The 14,619-nt window shown below is 46.8% G+C and overlaps 1 protein-coding gene across 1 annotated transcript; it reads right to left on the bottom strand.

Annotated features, from left to right (window-relative positions):
* Positions 1-1,043: 1,043 nt before the first annotated feature.
* LOC122380265 (popeye domain-containing protein 3-like) lies at positions 1,044-14,082 on the bottom strand. Its single transcript, XM_043363285.1, has 8 exons — positions 13,930-14,082; positions 9,689-9,868; positions 7,792-8,028; positions 6,879-7,036; positions 6,500-6,602; positions 5,874-6,014; positions 4,301-4,454; positions 1,044-2,503 (listed from the first exon to the last, which is right to left on the bottom strand). The coding sequence occupies exons 2-8, from the start codon at positions 9,824-9,826 to the stop codon at positions 2,430-2,432; spliced, it is 1,005 nt and encodes a 334-aa protein (XP_043219220.1). The 5' UTR covers positions 9,827-9,868; positions 13,930-14,082; the 3' UTR covers positions 1,044-2,429.
* Positions 14,083-14,619: the final 537 nt, after the last annotated feature.

Here is a 14,619-nt window from a genome sequence, read left to right as displayed (position 1 = left end):
CCGACCGCTACGCGCCGCCTGAATTGTAGACTGTGCCGGGACGGAACGGAACGGTTCCGTCTTTACATCGCGCTCCCTTCCGCTGATTACGTTCGATTCGCGTCAAATTTTGTGAGAAGACTAAGAAATGTACAGGCAATCTTATGGTGAAAGAATTTTGAAAATCGGTTGGTAAACAATTGAAATATGAACGTGTAAACACAAAATTGTGATTGCTGCGTTTCCCGCATCGGCCGAGCCCGCCTCAGCCGGCGACATGTTACTCTTAGCAGGCCTCTAACTGCCATATTTATTATTGGATTAACTAGAAATTCCCCATACTTACTAAAAAATGTATGTTCTTTCGTATAGTGAAGATCAAAAGACGTGAAGATATCGTTGCATGATAATGTTTTCGTTGAATTTACTTCATGATGCATTTCCACACGGCTCAAAATTCACCGCAAAATACCGTTTGCCTGAGACACTTTTACTATGGAACGTGAATGCTTGACTACTATGACTATGCATTTCCATTCTCGCAGAGTTTGGGATATCACTAATCAGCAATCATTCATTTCAGAAAGTGTGCACAAGCAAGCATGTCTTGACTCTGTCTTTCAAGGTCACGCGCGGTTGCGTGATGTTGATGCATGAAAACGGCGTTTGCCGCGAAAGTTATGAATGGCCCACTCCAATTTTTTCACAGATGGTTAGGAACATTGTGACGGACATAATATGTAAAAATTACCCAAATCGAAGGTGACGTGTTTTTTGCTATTTAAATTTTTCTGTTTTAATTCAAGGTCAAATGCATTTCAAAGTCACTTCAATTTAATTTTATAATTAAAAATCAAAGCCTTATCAATTGCCTATAAGACCCTGTTAATATCATTTTGATACCAGAAAAGGAACCAGAGTTATAGCCATTTAAAAAATTGATGTGTGGCATTTTTCGCTATATTCGATGACCTATATCTCAGCGATACGTTATCAAATTTCGAAAATGTTATACGTAACTCAGTTTTGAACCATGCCCAGTCTGCCTACAAATTTTCAGAAAAATCGAAGGGGATGACGGATTTCGGTGTTTGATTTGACGTGGAATGCCCCAGTATCTATTGTGAAGGTAAGCAAGGTATTGGGGCAGCGTGCTTGCTCACTACAGGTATCGCATGGCCACTGCACAATGTTGACCTGAAGGGCGCTTTTGGCGATGGGCTCCTAGTGGCGTTACAGGGTTTGGCTATAGTGATGTCAACTAGTTTAAAAAGTGATTCAAGACTAACAGCAGGCAATGTGGCGATGACAGGTGCAATCTAAGCAAGGCATCTTCATAATATTCATGTTAATGGTTAAAGGGAGAACAATGTAATTAATTATTAGCTCATCTACAAACTACCATGAATCAATGTTGACAGCAACAGTCACTAATCATCATGTCATAATATCAAAGTGCATGACTGTTTCCAGTCAGAGCATTTCACATGTAAATACAGCATGATAGTAGCTCCCCATCCCAATTATCAGCTTAGATATGTGCCTCACAGTTGACCATTCGCTGTAAAAAGATCACATACGCTGCACAACATCGCAAATGAATTACAAACCGGTGTGCTCCATCGTTCAGTACAAAACACAGACAGCTGCATTTTGCAGGCCAACGGGCTCGTCATCATGAGCTGAAGCGTAGAACGTCACATAGACACAAACTGAAACTAGGTTTGGTTAGGCACTATCGAATTTACTCACTGATTGTTTGATTTTAGGAACTTCTGAAGAGAAAGCCCCTGCCTACGGATTGGTCTCCATTGGTCCAAGGGTATGCCTTTATGCGTACAAATTCTTCCGCTGTGGTTAACTTATGATGACATCTTGCTTGAATGAAGGTTACCGAAATTGCAACGCTATGTTGAACCTAAACACTGACCATTGACTATGCGAATTTGAGTGCAAAGACAATAGATAGCACTTAGCGGTAACTGCATACGCTGAATACTTCTGCGACTGCAATTTCATTTTACCAATCTAAGACCATCACTGAGTATACTTCAAGTAAACTCTTGTCAGTCTTATACCGTTCCCAGTGGACTCCGTTGCGTCAATGGTCATTGCAGTATCATCCATTGTCTCATCACAAGCTCAGAACTTCGGTGGCATCGTTACCGCCAACGTGCTGAGAAGACGAGATAAGGTTGAAGTGAACCACGTCTGTAAGATTGTGCAGCGACTCTGTCCGTGGTATCCTAAAGTACAATTCACATGGACCGGTCGACGGCAGCTCGCGTTCTGTGGGGGTATGATTAGTGACACACGTCTACCGTCCGCTGCCGTCGGTCACTCTCATGGTCCTCGAAACCTGGTCCAGCTCATGGGACACCCGACTCTCGTGGCACGTGCTATATCTCACAGGGGGTCATGTGTTCTGTCACAGTTCACAGGTGGTATGCTCACACACGCGTTCCATTCTTGGTCGTCTCGTCGATCGGAAGAAGTCGCCAACTGGTCTGGTCCTCATATTCCTCTGAAAAGATGATGACATGTTCTAAAACATTGCGTTTCATCACGAGGCTCCGTTAATTTATCCAATCCGTCTTTGTTCCTATATTTGAGTATCCGTCATGTGTGCTATTACTGCATATCTCATGTACACATATATAAACTTTTTACTGCAATCCAAAATCGCAAAGCACAATTAGAGAACGTCGAGGCAGTTCTAATTCAAGCTCATCACCTAGTCCCATCAGCTCGTCACTCTGCCACGCACCTGTGCTCGCCTCGCCCCGTCTGTCGCACCATGCACTCTCACTTAACCCGCGCCCGGCTGGGGGTCCTGGATTCCCACGCCCTGCTGGGGGGGTGTTTGAACACCCCCCCCCCTTGTAACTCGGCTCCTGGGCCACGTAGCGATACGCGGAAAGCGGCGTTCGAAAGAGCGTAAAAAATAATGACGAAATCACTTCAGTCAATTTTTTGTTCAGGTCAAAGGTCAGGTCACCAGAGGTCATTGAAGGCAAAATTTCGCCGATTTCCAGGTAAAATGTCGAAAATTTCCAAGAAGCCAACGCATAACTCGGGAACCAATAGAGCTACAGCGCCGCGGAAAAGCGCATTCGATAGCCCTATTAACGCCCTTTCTGAGTAATTCTCTCAGATTTGACCTAACGTCAACGGTTTTGCCTGCAGGGGGCAAAAACTGCAAAAATAGCCGATTTTTTCGGAAACAGTTTTTCTGCAATAACTTTTGACCCAAGCCTTGTACGAGTTTACTTTCACCGGCATCGTGTTCCTCTCGTCAAGACGCATCGAATGAACTATAACTTGACCTTGAAAGGTCAACTTGAAAATTTGACCTCAGGTCAAGGTCATGACCTGACCGGAAAGGGTCATGTTGCATATCAGTCGATCCGTGTCGTCGAGCTGAACACATCTAAGGCGTTTTCATCGCTCTAGCATGCCTCTATCAAAAGTTATTTGCGAAAAACTGCTAGATACCATTCGTGACCTAAGATGACCTCAGGGCATAAACAAGGGTCACGGACACCATTTTTATGTTCAGTGTGTCTAAACCACTTGTAATTCGGTGTTTGGGAGTGTTTATAATGTCTTTCGTCCAAAAGAGGCGCATTTCAATTTTCTCCCATTGACTTATAATGGGGAGGTCGCAAAACTGACCTGACCTTAGGTCATCGATATCAAAATTCTGAGATATGCATTTTGTACATGCTATTGCTCTTAGCAATCGCTGAAAGTTTCAAAGCGATCGGTCACTCGGTGTAGCTATGACAGACATTGAAACTTTTTATGAGGTGAGGTCACTTCAAGTGACCTGGTGACCTGACCTTGAATGACCTTGGTCTGAAATTTTCACAACATGTGTAGAATTGATGTATGATAAGGTGTACCAAAAACGGCGGCGCTCCGCGCCGCCTTTTTGAGATATTCGCGAAAAACCACAAGGGGGGGGGGGTGTTCAAACACCCCCCAGCAGGGCGCGGGTTAAGTCACCGCAAGTTCCATCCTCATTCCTCCCTCTTCTGAGTCTGCCCTGTCCCGTCCGACCATCACCTGTGCCGACCGTATCTCGTTCGTTCCTCACCTATCCTCCCTGTATTCCTCCACCCCTCCTCTCCGTGTTCCTCACCTATCCTCTCCGTGTTCCTCACCTATCTTCTCCTTGTTCCTCGCCTCTCCTCTCCGTGTTCCTCACCTATCCTCTCCGTGTCCCTCACATATCCTCTCCATGTTCCTCACCTCTTCTTTCTTTCCTCACCTCTGCTCTCCTCTCCGCGTCCCTCGCCTGTCCTCCCGCCTTCCTCACCTATCCTCTCGGCGTCCCTCACACCGCAGCGGGTCTCCACCGGACTGCGGTTCGTCCCCGGAGTCCCCAGCAGCGTCGAGTGGCGGTCCAGGAAACGGGCCGCCTCGCCACTGCCCGGCACCAGACCTCCGCCCGACGAGAATATCCTGTCCACCTGACGGAGACAGTCGGCGCTTCGAGTCCGTGATTATGCCAGTGATTACCCCCTCCCCTCCCTCAGACACTCACACACAGTCTCACACTTACGCACACTGAGTTTACCATTGGAGCCAAGGACTAGCTCCTTGTCTAATTTCTCCCTGGCTAATGTTGGTGATTCTACAAGGGTGAAAATTTGACCAAACATTGATGACAGCAGGTCTGCTGCTATCCTGGACAAACATTGATAAAATGACGTCGTTTTTTCATAGATTATTATGAATCGGCCTTCTTTTCCTTTCGTTCGTCTGGAAAAATATTCCCAGGCATACATCAGCAAATCAACCGACTGAGGCTCGGACAATATCAAAATATGTTTCTCAACATAAGTAGGTAAGTCATTTAGACATGCAGAAACCAAAGTTACGACGAAGGTACGAAAGAGCGCAATACATCCAAAGTTAAAAACGCTATCTGCATAGCCTGCACTCAAGCGTATGCTTGCATTGGCGGATCAAGAAAAGCGATCTCGAAGGGATACCTAATACGGTTCGTTACGGTTTCCCGACATTTGGCGGCTCGCTGTCCACTGGCATCTCGCTTTGGGTCGCGAACCCTGTTTGGTCATGTACCTATGTATGCGATTTTCCTGAGCTGTTTAGCACTCCGCGCCTCTCTGCCACTGCGATCTATCACATGCCTCTCGCTACGGGTGCAGGTGCGGGCTGTAGGGAAGGCTGATGCGATGCATAGACAATAGCTGAGAGCATGGGATACTGCGATGCATAGTGCTGCTTAGTAATTAGAGCAATAGTGCAATGGGTCAAGTACTTTGCCAGTTGCATTATTTTCACTTCGCAAAACTAAGTCCATTCAGTACGACTCTGTAGCGCCACAACACACTCCTCTTTGTGGAATGCATTGTACAAACGACACGGGAGAAGTTGGAATGAAAAACGGGCATGCAGTTCTGCAAACGGTGCTTACCCACAAAGTCTGTGAAATTGTATGCACCGTGCCGCCCGCCCCTAGTCCAGCCCGGCGCGTGAGAGTTGCGTTACCTGTGGCGCCGCGGCCAGCGTCGGTCAGCTAACGCTCCCACTCCAGCAAAAACAGATTGACCTCCGCCGGAACACTCCAGCAGAGTAGAGAGGTGTTCCGTTAAGTGTACTCTCGGGTTTCAATTAGAAGCGTGAAGGGACGTTGAAAATCCTGCTATTGATTGCACCCATCCAGACAAAAAACGTTCTCTAATAAGTACCTACTGAGCAAAGTGCAGGTGAAGATGCTGTTTTACAAGAGCGGCAAAACAGTGCCTATGTCTTTGCACAGTAGCCTCCTAGACAGATGCTGTAGCTAAGCCAATGCAGTGCAGTGAAAACTCTACGACATCCTTCAAGGCGCTCTTAGGAATTATCTACGCTCAAGATCTCACCTGCAAAAGTTTCTGGACGACGTCCCGTCCCAAAACGTTATCGAACACGGCCTTGAGGAACTGGTCCTCCATGATGTTCAGTTTGAGCTTGTCCCGGTGCCAGACGAGTACTCGACTCTCCTGTAGAGATGTCACACTGACCTGGGAACGGGCGCGAAGGTCAGTATATGTATGAAGGCCAATATGAGGACTGAGGAGGGACAAATGCAAATTTATGTGTGAAGGTGAATCAGAATGATGCCCAGGCGTCTGAGGTATTTGTATTCACTAATATCTAAATTTTGGTCACTTCTTCAACCTACCATCAATGCATGACTGCGATCATTTGTCGAATCACGAATGTTGTATTGCTTCCTTTATGGATGACTCAGGACCAGCGGGTCTTAGTCATAGTGCATGGCCGTAACTGTTGGACAATAAACTGATGGCTTCACGTCACTCCGCATGCCGGTACACCATGGCACAATGTTAGTCCGACTCCATTGTGCACATTTAGTTACTGGGGAACTAGTTTCACTTTAACTAGGTTAAGTTACGAGTAACTGGCGGGCTCGATATACCGTCATATAACGTTATCGCAACTTGATGCAGTCTGCGCTTACTCGTCATCCGGTGTATTTTCTCACCTGGAAATAGTCGTCGGTGAGCACTGAAAACCACTCGGGCGAGTCGAGAAACTGATCTCTCGACACCACGTGGAGAGCCTTTCCTCCCTGGGAGACCACGAATCTGTCGAAATGGAATGGCGTCACTCGTCTGTACCCAGTCTCCCAGCGGAATGTGAGAGATGGTTTATAGTTATTGAAATGCATATAGACGCCCTCCGTGGAGGCTGGTGGACGCCAATGTGGACGCGGCGTCCGTTTTCTGAACTCCTGAAATTTGACGGTAGTAGGCTGGCAATACAAATTGTCTCTAAACGCTATTTAAGCGTCGATCGACTAACAGAAACCACGTTGGTCCAAACAATCACCCATGAACCCATTTACTGTCAACATCTCTTACTGTCCAGAGAGGACGAGGGTCAGGCTGTCGACGCGGGTGGCCTGCTCTTCAATGATCATCTCTCGGCAGCTGACGGAGCGGATGGCGCGCATACAACGCAGAACACGCTGAAACTGGCGCCGGTTCACGTTCAGGGGCGCGAATGTGGCGCCGTACACCTGGTGGAGGGTGAGGGATGAGGGGTGTCAGCTGTGACCCGGCGAGTGATGCGAACGACGTCGTGTAATGATGTCCTGTAATTGTCCTGTCGGATAATGAAGTCAGTTATGACCTCATGGCAAATGAAGTATGAGTAACTACGAACCCATTTGATATGTGTTATCTGGTCACATTTATATGATGATGATGATGATGATTGGGTTTGATGGCGTGCCCAACCTCTGAGGGTTATATGACGCCAGTAACTTATCTTCTTGCGTGAGGTGCGGGGCAAGAACTGAACAGCGAGTTAACAACAGCGAGTTAACAACAGCGCAGGTGGGCGTGCTGAACAATGGTGAGCAATGTGCAGTTTTCTCTCAAAGCACGAGCAAAATGAGGTAAGAACGGGACAACAGTCCCTCAAGAAGCGTTGCTCGGGCTACCGTCCACTATACTAGGTCTGGGTTTAGAAACTATCGTGCTCGAAGATAAAAGCCAACCCTCGCAGGACAGCGAGACAGGAGGGTCACATTTATAAATAATATGATAATGCGCATAGAAACGTCCAGCCGTGACATACAAATATTTATCCATTTCCCGGTCTTTAGGAAGGCATTCGCACAAAGGCCGCAAGCCGTCTCGGTGTCGGCCGCATATTCGTGTCTTGCGGTACAGCATCTATTAGGCGCTGACACCTACCGCCATCTATGAACAATAATATAAGCTGGCTGCGGCCTTCTGTCCCCGCGCTGTATCTCCCGTCCGGGCTCACCTGCTCGAGTTCCTTCTCAAATCGGATGGGCCGCAGCGTCCACAGCAGGTAGATGACATGCCCGACGTTGATCCACATGCAGACAAAGTTCCAGGCGAACGTATCCAGCGAGCAGAGCACGACGTAGCCCCAGAGCCAGAGGAAAAAGAGGCCGACGGCCAGCGTGGCTCGCAGGTAGAGCAGCCCGCCGAGGCCGCTCGGCGCCAGGTACGACAGGAACAGAAAGAAATTGGCCAGCTGTAAACAGTGCCCACGCCTCACAGGGTTATATTGCAGCGGTGGTGTGCCAGTGGTAATCTTTTGGCTTTGGTCGCTTCATAAAGGTACATTTTATATGGAAATTGACGCTGAACATTGGATTGTGACGAAAGTTATCTACCTTCCCGTATTTTCCGTTAATTATTAATGTAGTTTAACCCGCGCGGGGCTGGGGGGGGTAAATTTTACCCCCCCTCGCGAATTTTTGCAATATCTCAAAAACGGCGGCGCGCAGCGCCGCCAAACTTTCAGTACCTTTTCTTACATCAATTTGACACGTTCCCTGAAAATTTGAGCGAAATCCGTCGGAATTTTTTTTGAGAAATTGACGTTTTAGTGACGTCATGTTCGGCATTTTCGCCTCAAAAACGGCAAAAGTTCAAACGCCGCTAACATCTTTATTTTTAAAGGAATCAAGACGTAACAAAAAAGGATATACGTAATTTTACTTTGTCTATCAAATGGCTATCTCGGTTTTTTGAAAATTTTGGATTTTGGCCTAAATTTTTTCAAAAAACTGACTTTTTTGGGAAAATTGCTATAAAATCCAAAATTTTGAGTGTATCGAAAAAACCGGAATATATGTCAGAGAAGTGGTCTATTTGCACCTACATACCAAGTTTTAGAAGAATCGGTTCAAAAATGTGGGAGTTATTCAAAATTTTATGACGTCACGACACACAAAATTTTTGAAAAATGACTTTTTTGGAAGTTCTAGACCTCGTACGGAAACAAAAATAGCACCATTCGATTCGCCGTGAAAAACTGCATCAGATAGACACCTTTTTAGGCCTTAACAATCAACTTCAAAATTTGACCTCACTTGACCTGACCTTGACCTGACCTCGACCTGAAATTCATCCAGAGGTAGTCCATATCACTTATTGAGTGTGCCTATTGAATTCTATGAGTAAAATGACCCATAAAACATGTGTCGCACATGCCCTTTTCTATATTTTGTTTTTGGTGACCTGACCTGACCTGACCTGACCTTGACCTTGACCTCTGAATGATATTGTATGCAACGAATATTGTCTTGGTAGCCTAAGAACACGTTTTGGGCGATCAGTCTCAATCCATGACTCCATTCTTCGGCAACTACGGTGCAAGGCCGATACTGTAGGAACTTGCAATTTGTACCCTTGACCTGACCTTGACCTTGACCTCAAACTTAAAATTAAGTACATGTTTTTAGTTGTTCGCGATGAGATCTTTCGATTGGCGTTTGAATTTTCCAAATCGGACCATTAGTTCGGGAGATAACAGGGGGGTAAAATTTACCCCCCCCCCCCCCAGCCACGCGCGTTCGGCTGGAGACCCCAGCCCCGCGCGGGTTAAAATAAAATAAAAATGCAATCTAAGCAGATGGATCATCAGAAAGTCTGGTGAGATCCATACAAATAGCTGTTCATTTCGACTGTGATGTATCGCTCAGTTATCGGGCGACGTGAAACTGTAATGACCTCAATCGCCGGCGAGTCTCCACTCCTAGCTCACTGCTGGGGTCATTTAACTCGCCTGCTCAGTTAACCACACGACCAACTAGACTCATTTAGCGTGACAGTTTCATGAATTACTCACCCGCCAACGAGCCGGCGAGCTCACTGCTCACTGACTCATCGCTCTCTGCTCAGCTCACCTGAAAGTAGACATGGTTGATTTTGCCGTAGCTCGGACAGATGAGATACCAGCCGACGTCTGGCGGCGCCGATTCGGTCGGTACGGAGACGTTCACTGTCTCGGTGGTGATGGAGCCGAACAGGTCGGTCACAGACATCTGCCGACCTCGGGAGGGGGCGACAGCCTCGGCTCCCGACGGCTGGAACACGGCGGTCACCGCTGATCGCAGCCCATCCGCTCGGACCTCATGGCAATGGTCGGCGAAGGTCAAACAGTTTATCGGCAGCCGCGCTCCAGATTGGATGCAATTGTAGATTCTGCTCTGCCATAAGCCGTTCCAGATGGGGTGAATGGGTCCGCCATTGTTATGACTACATGGAATTGGTGGCTTTTTGAAGATATCGCCCTCAAATGTTGCTGTAATTAGGCTTGTATAAGAGCGGACTGGTTTGCTTCTCCTATGGTGAACGATATCACGATATCAGAAGCATCTGTCGCTCACTACATGACACGTGTCTGGTCGTTTCCAAAGTCCTAACACCTGGCCTTCAAATTTCCTAGCCAGATGTAACAGCTTGAATTCTACAGAACAGAATGGGTCAAAGTACTAGTTTCGTCGGGAAGGAGTGAGCATATTCTGCAAATTTAGCAGAAGCTATCAGGGCTAGTTTAATTGTGGCCTACGGCTACTTTCTGGCACTTTATACGGGAAAACGTTACTTAGGTATTCAGTGCTGCTCGATGTCGATATACTGATGTTTGACTAGGAATCAAAAGAGCTAAAGACATGCAGTTATCGCGATCAACCTGCAGTGTTTTTATTGTCAGTTATTGATTGTGATTGGATTATTTAGCTCGTAAGTGTTCTCCGATACCAATCATCGATCAGCTGCGAATGTGGTCGGCAAAACCCACTCCCGCTGAAATACTGATGGGAATAGAAGTGGACTGGTTGAAGGTCACCTCTGTCTTTCTGACACGCACAATTGATTAGTTGTCCGCACAACTCTTACCGTACCGTACCGGGGTCGCTGATAAGTGCTGGCCAGAAAAGTCAGCATCCGGCAGCCTTAACGTGCCGAATCTTACTATAAGGATTTTGAGGTCGGGCTTAGCAGCCTGATTCACGTGTAACACTTATGGGCATGAAAATTAGGATACATTGAAGCGAAAAAAAATAAGCCTTAACCCGCGCCCCACTGGGGTCTGCGTATAACACGCCCTACTGGGGGGGGGGGGGGGGCTATTCATAGCCCCCCCTCCTAACTCCGAAACTACTGGGCCGATCGTCAAAATTCAAACGGCGTTTGATAGCCCCTGAAAAACTGTCGAGCGAAACCTAATTTCATTGACCTCGAGGTCACCGATGACGTCACAGGTCAGGTCAAAGTGAAAATTATTAGCATTTTGGCTTGTTCACGTTTTGGGCTCTGGCCGCCGTCTTACAAGTCAGATCAGGCTCATTTTTGGTTCACACACTCGTGAACAGATGCTCTAGACACCCTGAGGGTACCAAACTTGAACTTTGATTTTCAGGTCAAGGTCAGGTCATCACAGGTCACGAAAATATTATATCATGCGTCGGTCACGTGACACATGTTTTATGGTCCATTTAGGCCAAAGATTTCGAATTTGAAGTCGTCTGTGTCATTCGAGGTCATTTTGAGTCGAATTTAGCTTAGGTCAGGTCACTTTCAGGTAAAAAAAGGTCAAATTTTGAAGTTATAATTTTTCAACAGAAAAGGTGTCTATTGGATGCAGTTTGAGCTCAGGAACACGATGGTGCTATTTATATTACATAGCGTACGATGTCAAATACGTGGTGAAAAATTGATTTGAAAAATTAATAATTGTGAATTTTTTTGCAATAATGCGTATAACTTGATCATTTTTGAAGACATTTAGCTAAAACTTGCTAGAGTTAGTCATAATAACGCGTTCTATCACATATATTCCGATTTTTTTTTTCGAAAAGTCAAAAACTTTTTGAAAAAATGTAAAAATGTCAATTTTGAATTTTATTATATAAAATTTTCGAAATTTTCAAAATTTTGAAAATCCGAGATAGCAGTATGATAGCGCAATCTATTCTGAGTCCTCTCATGCAAAGAAATTGGATCTAGCTTAAAAAACTGAGCCCTTGGGAGCGATTGCCGTGGTTCAATGTTTTGCGTCGAAATCGGCCGAGCATGACGTCACTCTGACGTCATTTCCGGCCGACCTATGGTAGCTACGAAGTTCAAATTTTGAGTTTGGCGTCGATACGTCAAGCGGTTTGGAAGTTAGGTATTGCAGAAAAACGGGAGGGTGGGTTATAAATAGCCCCCCCCCCCCCAGTGGGGCGCGGGTTAATACAACAATTAGCCCTGGCCCTGCTGCCCGATTATTTTTCACCCTCCCCTCCCCGCTCAACAACTTTTTTATCTGAGTCAATTTTGAGTCAACTCACTTGACTCAACAAAAATTTGAGTCAAGTTTGAGTCGACTCATATTTTCATTGAGCCGCTTGAGTCATGAGTCGAGTCAAGGGAAAAATAGCTCCTTGTTTGAGTCAGAGTTGAGTCAGGGCTTTCTGAAGTTGAATGATGAGTCGAGTCGGCAATTTTTTTAGTCGAGCACAACCCTGATGCATAGACATTGACCAATCCGAAGTCATCGCGTGAAGCCAAAGCATTCTTTGTTTTTAATATCTATCTAATAAATCTTTGGGTGCCAGGAATTCTACCTTTTACGTGAGCCGCGATGAAATAAAACTAAGGTGGTTGCATCAACCGCCGCTGACCGGGGATCAGGTAAAAGCACGTTGAGGGCCTGGCTAACCACTTTAAGCTAACATTACGTATTGTGAGCGCACATCTACATACATTTATGTATATTAGAGCACTTCATGGGCCGGATAAATCCGTTATCCACGGATAAATCCGCGGACCGGATAGGATTGGATTCTAAATTTGTTAAAAAAGAACGGATATGGGCGGGCCGGATTTGGGAATTGAAGGTTGAACCCGGATCAAAACGGATCAAAATTTTAACATTCAACATTGAAGTTAAAAATTAGCCTAATGTGTTAAGCGGCAGCAGAGGTTTGATTAAAGTAATAGGCATCATTTTATGACACTCACTTGTCACAAGACTTGTATGGCTGTCTGGTCCCTTAGATTGAATTTGTTAGTCCAGTTTTGGGTGAAACCAGTTATTGGTGAAACGGATTATTACGGATATTTTTTGGAAGTTTGGCTGCAATACGGGCCATGGGTGCGCCGGATTCTGATATTCAAAGAAAGGCGGATAATGGGCGGATCTGGATATGACTTGCCGGATATGGGCCGGGCCGGATCCTAAAAAGCCTATCCGTGAAGTGCTCTAATGTATATTCGGTACATAACACTATGGACAGGGTTGACACAGAGAGGCCCGACTGAGACTCAAACATGGTCTCATCGTCGTCTGCAATTCACCCCGTCTAAATTTGTATGGAGTATTATGTATGCTGTCGCCACTCACTTGAGCAGGGGAGGCTTAACGTCACAAAGTTGAACGGCCCTATTCTGCATAGTCAGCAGGCGTCAGATCTTCTGTAGCTAAATCGGGGCGCGGGATTTAAGTTGACGGGAATAATAACTCACAGAACGTGACCGGAGGCGAGGTCATATGCAGGCAGCTCCGCCCAGACTTTGGTCAAAACGGGCATATGTCAACGTCGCGATGGCCAATTTGTGAAATGGTGATAAAGTAAAACGGTTATGCTTGCTCGCCGACTCGCGAGTCGGCAAGCCTCCGTGGCGAGCTAGAAAGGGTAGCGGTGTCAAAAGCTAGCGTAGTTGTTTTGGGATACACAACAAATGCTTATAATTGAGCGTAAACAGCCATAAATTAATACTCAAATGTTATTGTTGCTTCGTACTAGGACGTCTGTTTTATGTAAATAAACGGTTATCGCATCAATTTCAAGTTATTTTCAAAAATTTCAGTCACGAATCAAACACATCTGAACTTATTGACATTATTTCTGCAGAACGGCGGGTATTCAAAAGATTTGTCGCCGAGGACCAGGGAATTCGGGAGTCATAAGCTCCAAGCATCATTCCAATCAACATTACGTGCACATGACCACTGCTACAGCGCCTCGTATGGCACCTCAATTAGCTATATACAATACACCTGAGTCACGCTACACACTTTAAACCAAGCATGGCATTATGATAGGTGCCAATCGACGCCTTCCCATCCCTCCAGCTGTCTTTTGTTGAGATCACTGACCTTTTGTCTCCGTCCGGTATCCTTTTGTTTCGACTGCAGTGGTGGGCGGTGGGCGGTTAACGGTTGTGAGGCGGTGGGCGGTGGTGCAACTCTTCACTCCCCGCTTCCCACACCTAACTCCCTCACCCTCCTCACTCCCCTCACACTCCCCTCTCCTACCGGCGTCCTCCCACTGCAGCACCCCACTCCCACCCACCGGGAGACCTCAGCCACCTCTGTCCAGCACACACACCACCCTCTGCCGGTCACCGGTCCGACGGCGCTGTCCGTGCTCTCTGACCTCCGCCAGTCGGCGAGCGGACGACCGGCGGCGCGCGCAGCGCTTCAATCGATAGCTCCGTCTGGTGCCGGGCGTCCGCTGGCCGGCCGAACACACCCTGTCACACTGCAGACTCTCAGCTGCTGGTTGCCGACCGGTGTCCTCCAGCCAGCCGAACACACCCTGCCACACTGCTGCAGTCTCTCAGAAAGGAAGGCAGGTTTTGTGCTGTCACGGTGTCCCGTGTCCGCTGGCCAGAACACACCCTGTCACACTGCTGCAGTCTCTCAGAGAGGAGGCACCTCTGTACTGTTACTGTTAAGACAGAATGGCGCCCGCTGGCCAGCCGAGTACTCAACACACCTTGCCATGCTCTGCCGACTCTCGGAGACGAAGACGGATTTTGTGTCATATTCGGCACGGGGTCTCGA

The sequence above is a fragment of the Amphibalanus amphitrite genome, unplaced genomic scaffold (genome assembly GCF_019059575.1).
Source record: "Amphibalanus amphitrite isolate SeventyFive unplaced genomic scaffold, NRLGWU_Aamphi_draft 000094F_arrow, whole genome shotgun sequence".
In the NCBI taxonomy this organism is placed as follows: domain Eukaryota; kingdom Metazoa; phylum Arthropoda; class Thecostraca; order Balanomorpha; family Balanidae; genus Amphibalanus; species Amphibalanus amphitrite.
This window is presented reverse-complemented; position numbering and strand designations above follow the sequence as displayed.

Excerpts from the sequence above, each read along its gene's own strand:
- LOC122380265 (XM_043363285.1), bottom strand. The coding sequence starts at position 9,826 with ATGTCTGTGACCGACCTGTTCGGCTCCATCACCACCGAGACAGTGAAC. Across the intron at positions 6,015-6,499 it reads TCACCGACGACTATTTCCAG|GTCAGTGTGACATCTCTACA; the intron begins GTGAGAAAATAC and ends GCCCGTTCCCAG. Across the intron at positions 2,504-4,300 it reads GAGGGACGCCGAGAGGATAG|AGGAATATGAGGACCAGACC; the intron begins GTGAGGAAGGCG and ends TCATCTTTTCAG.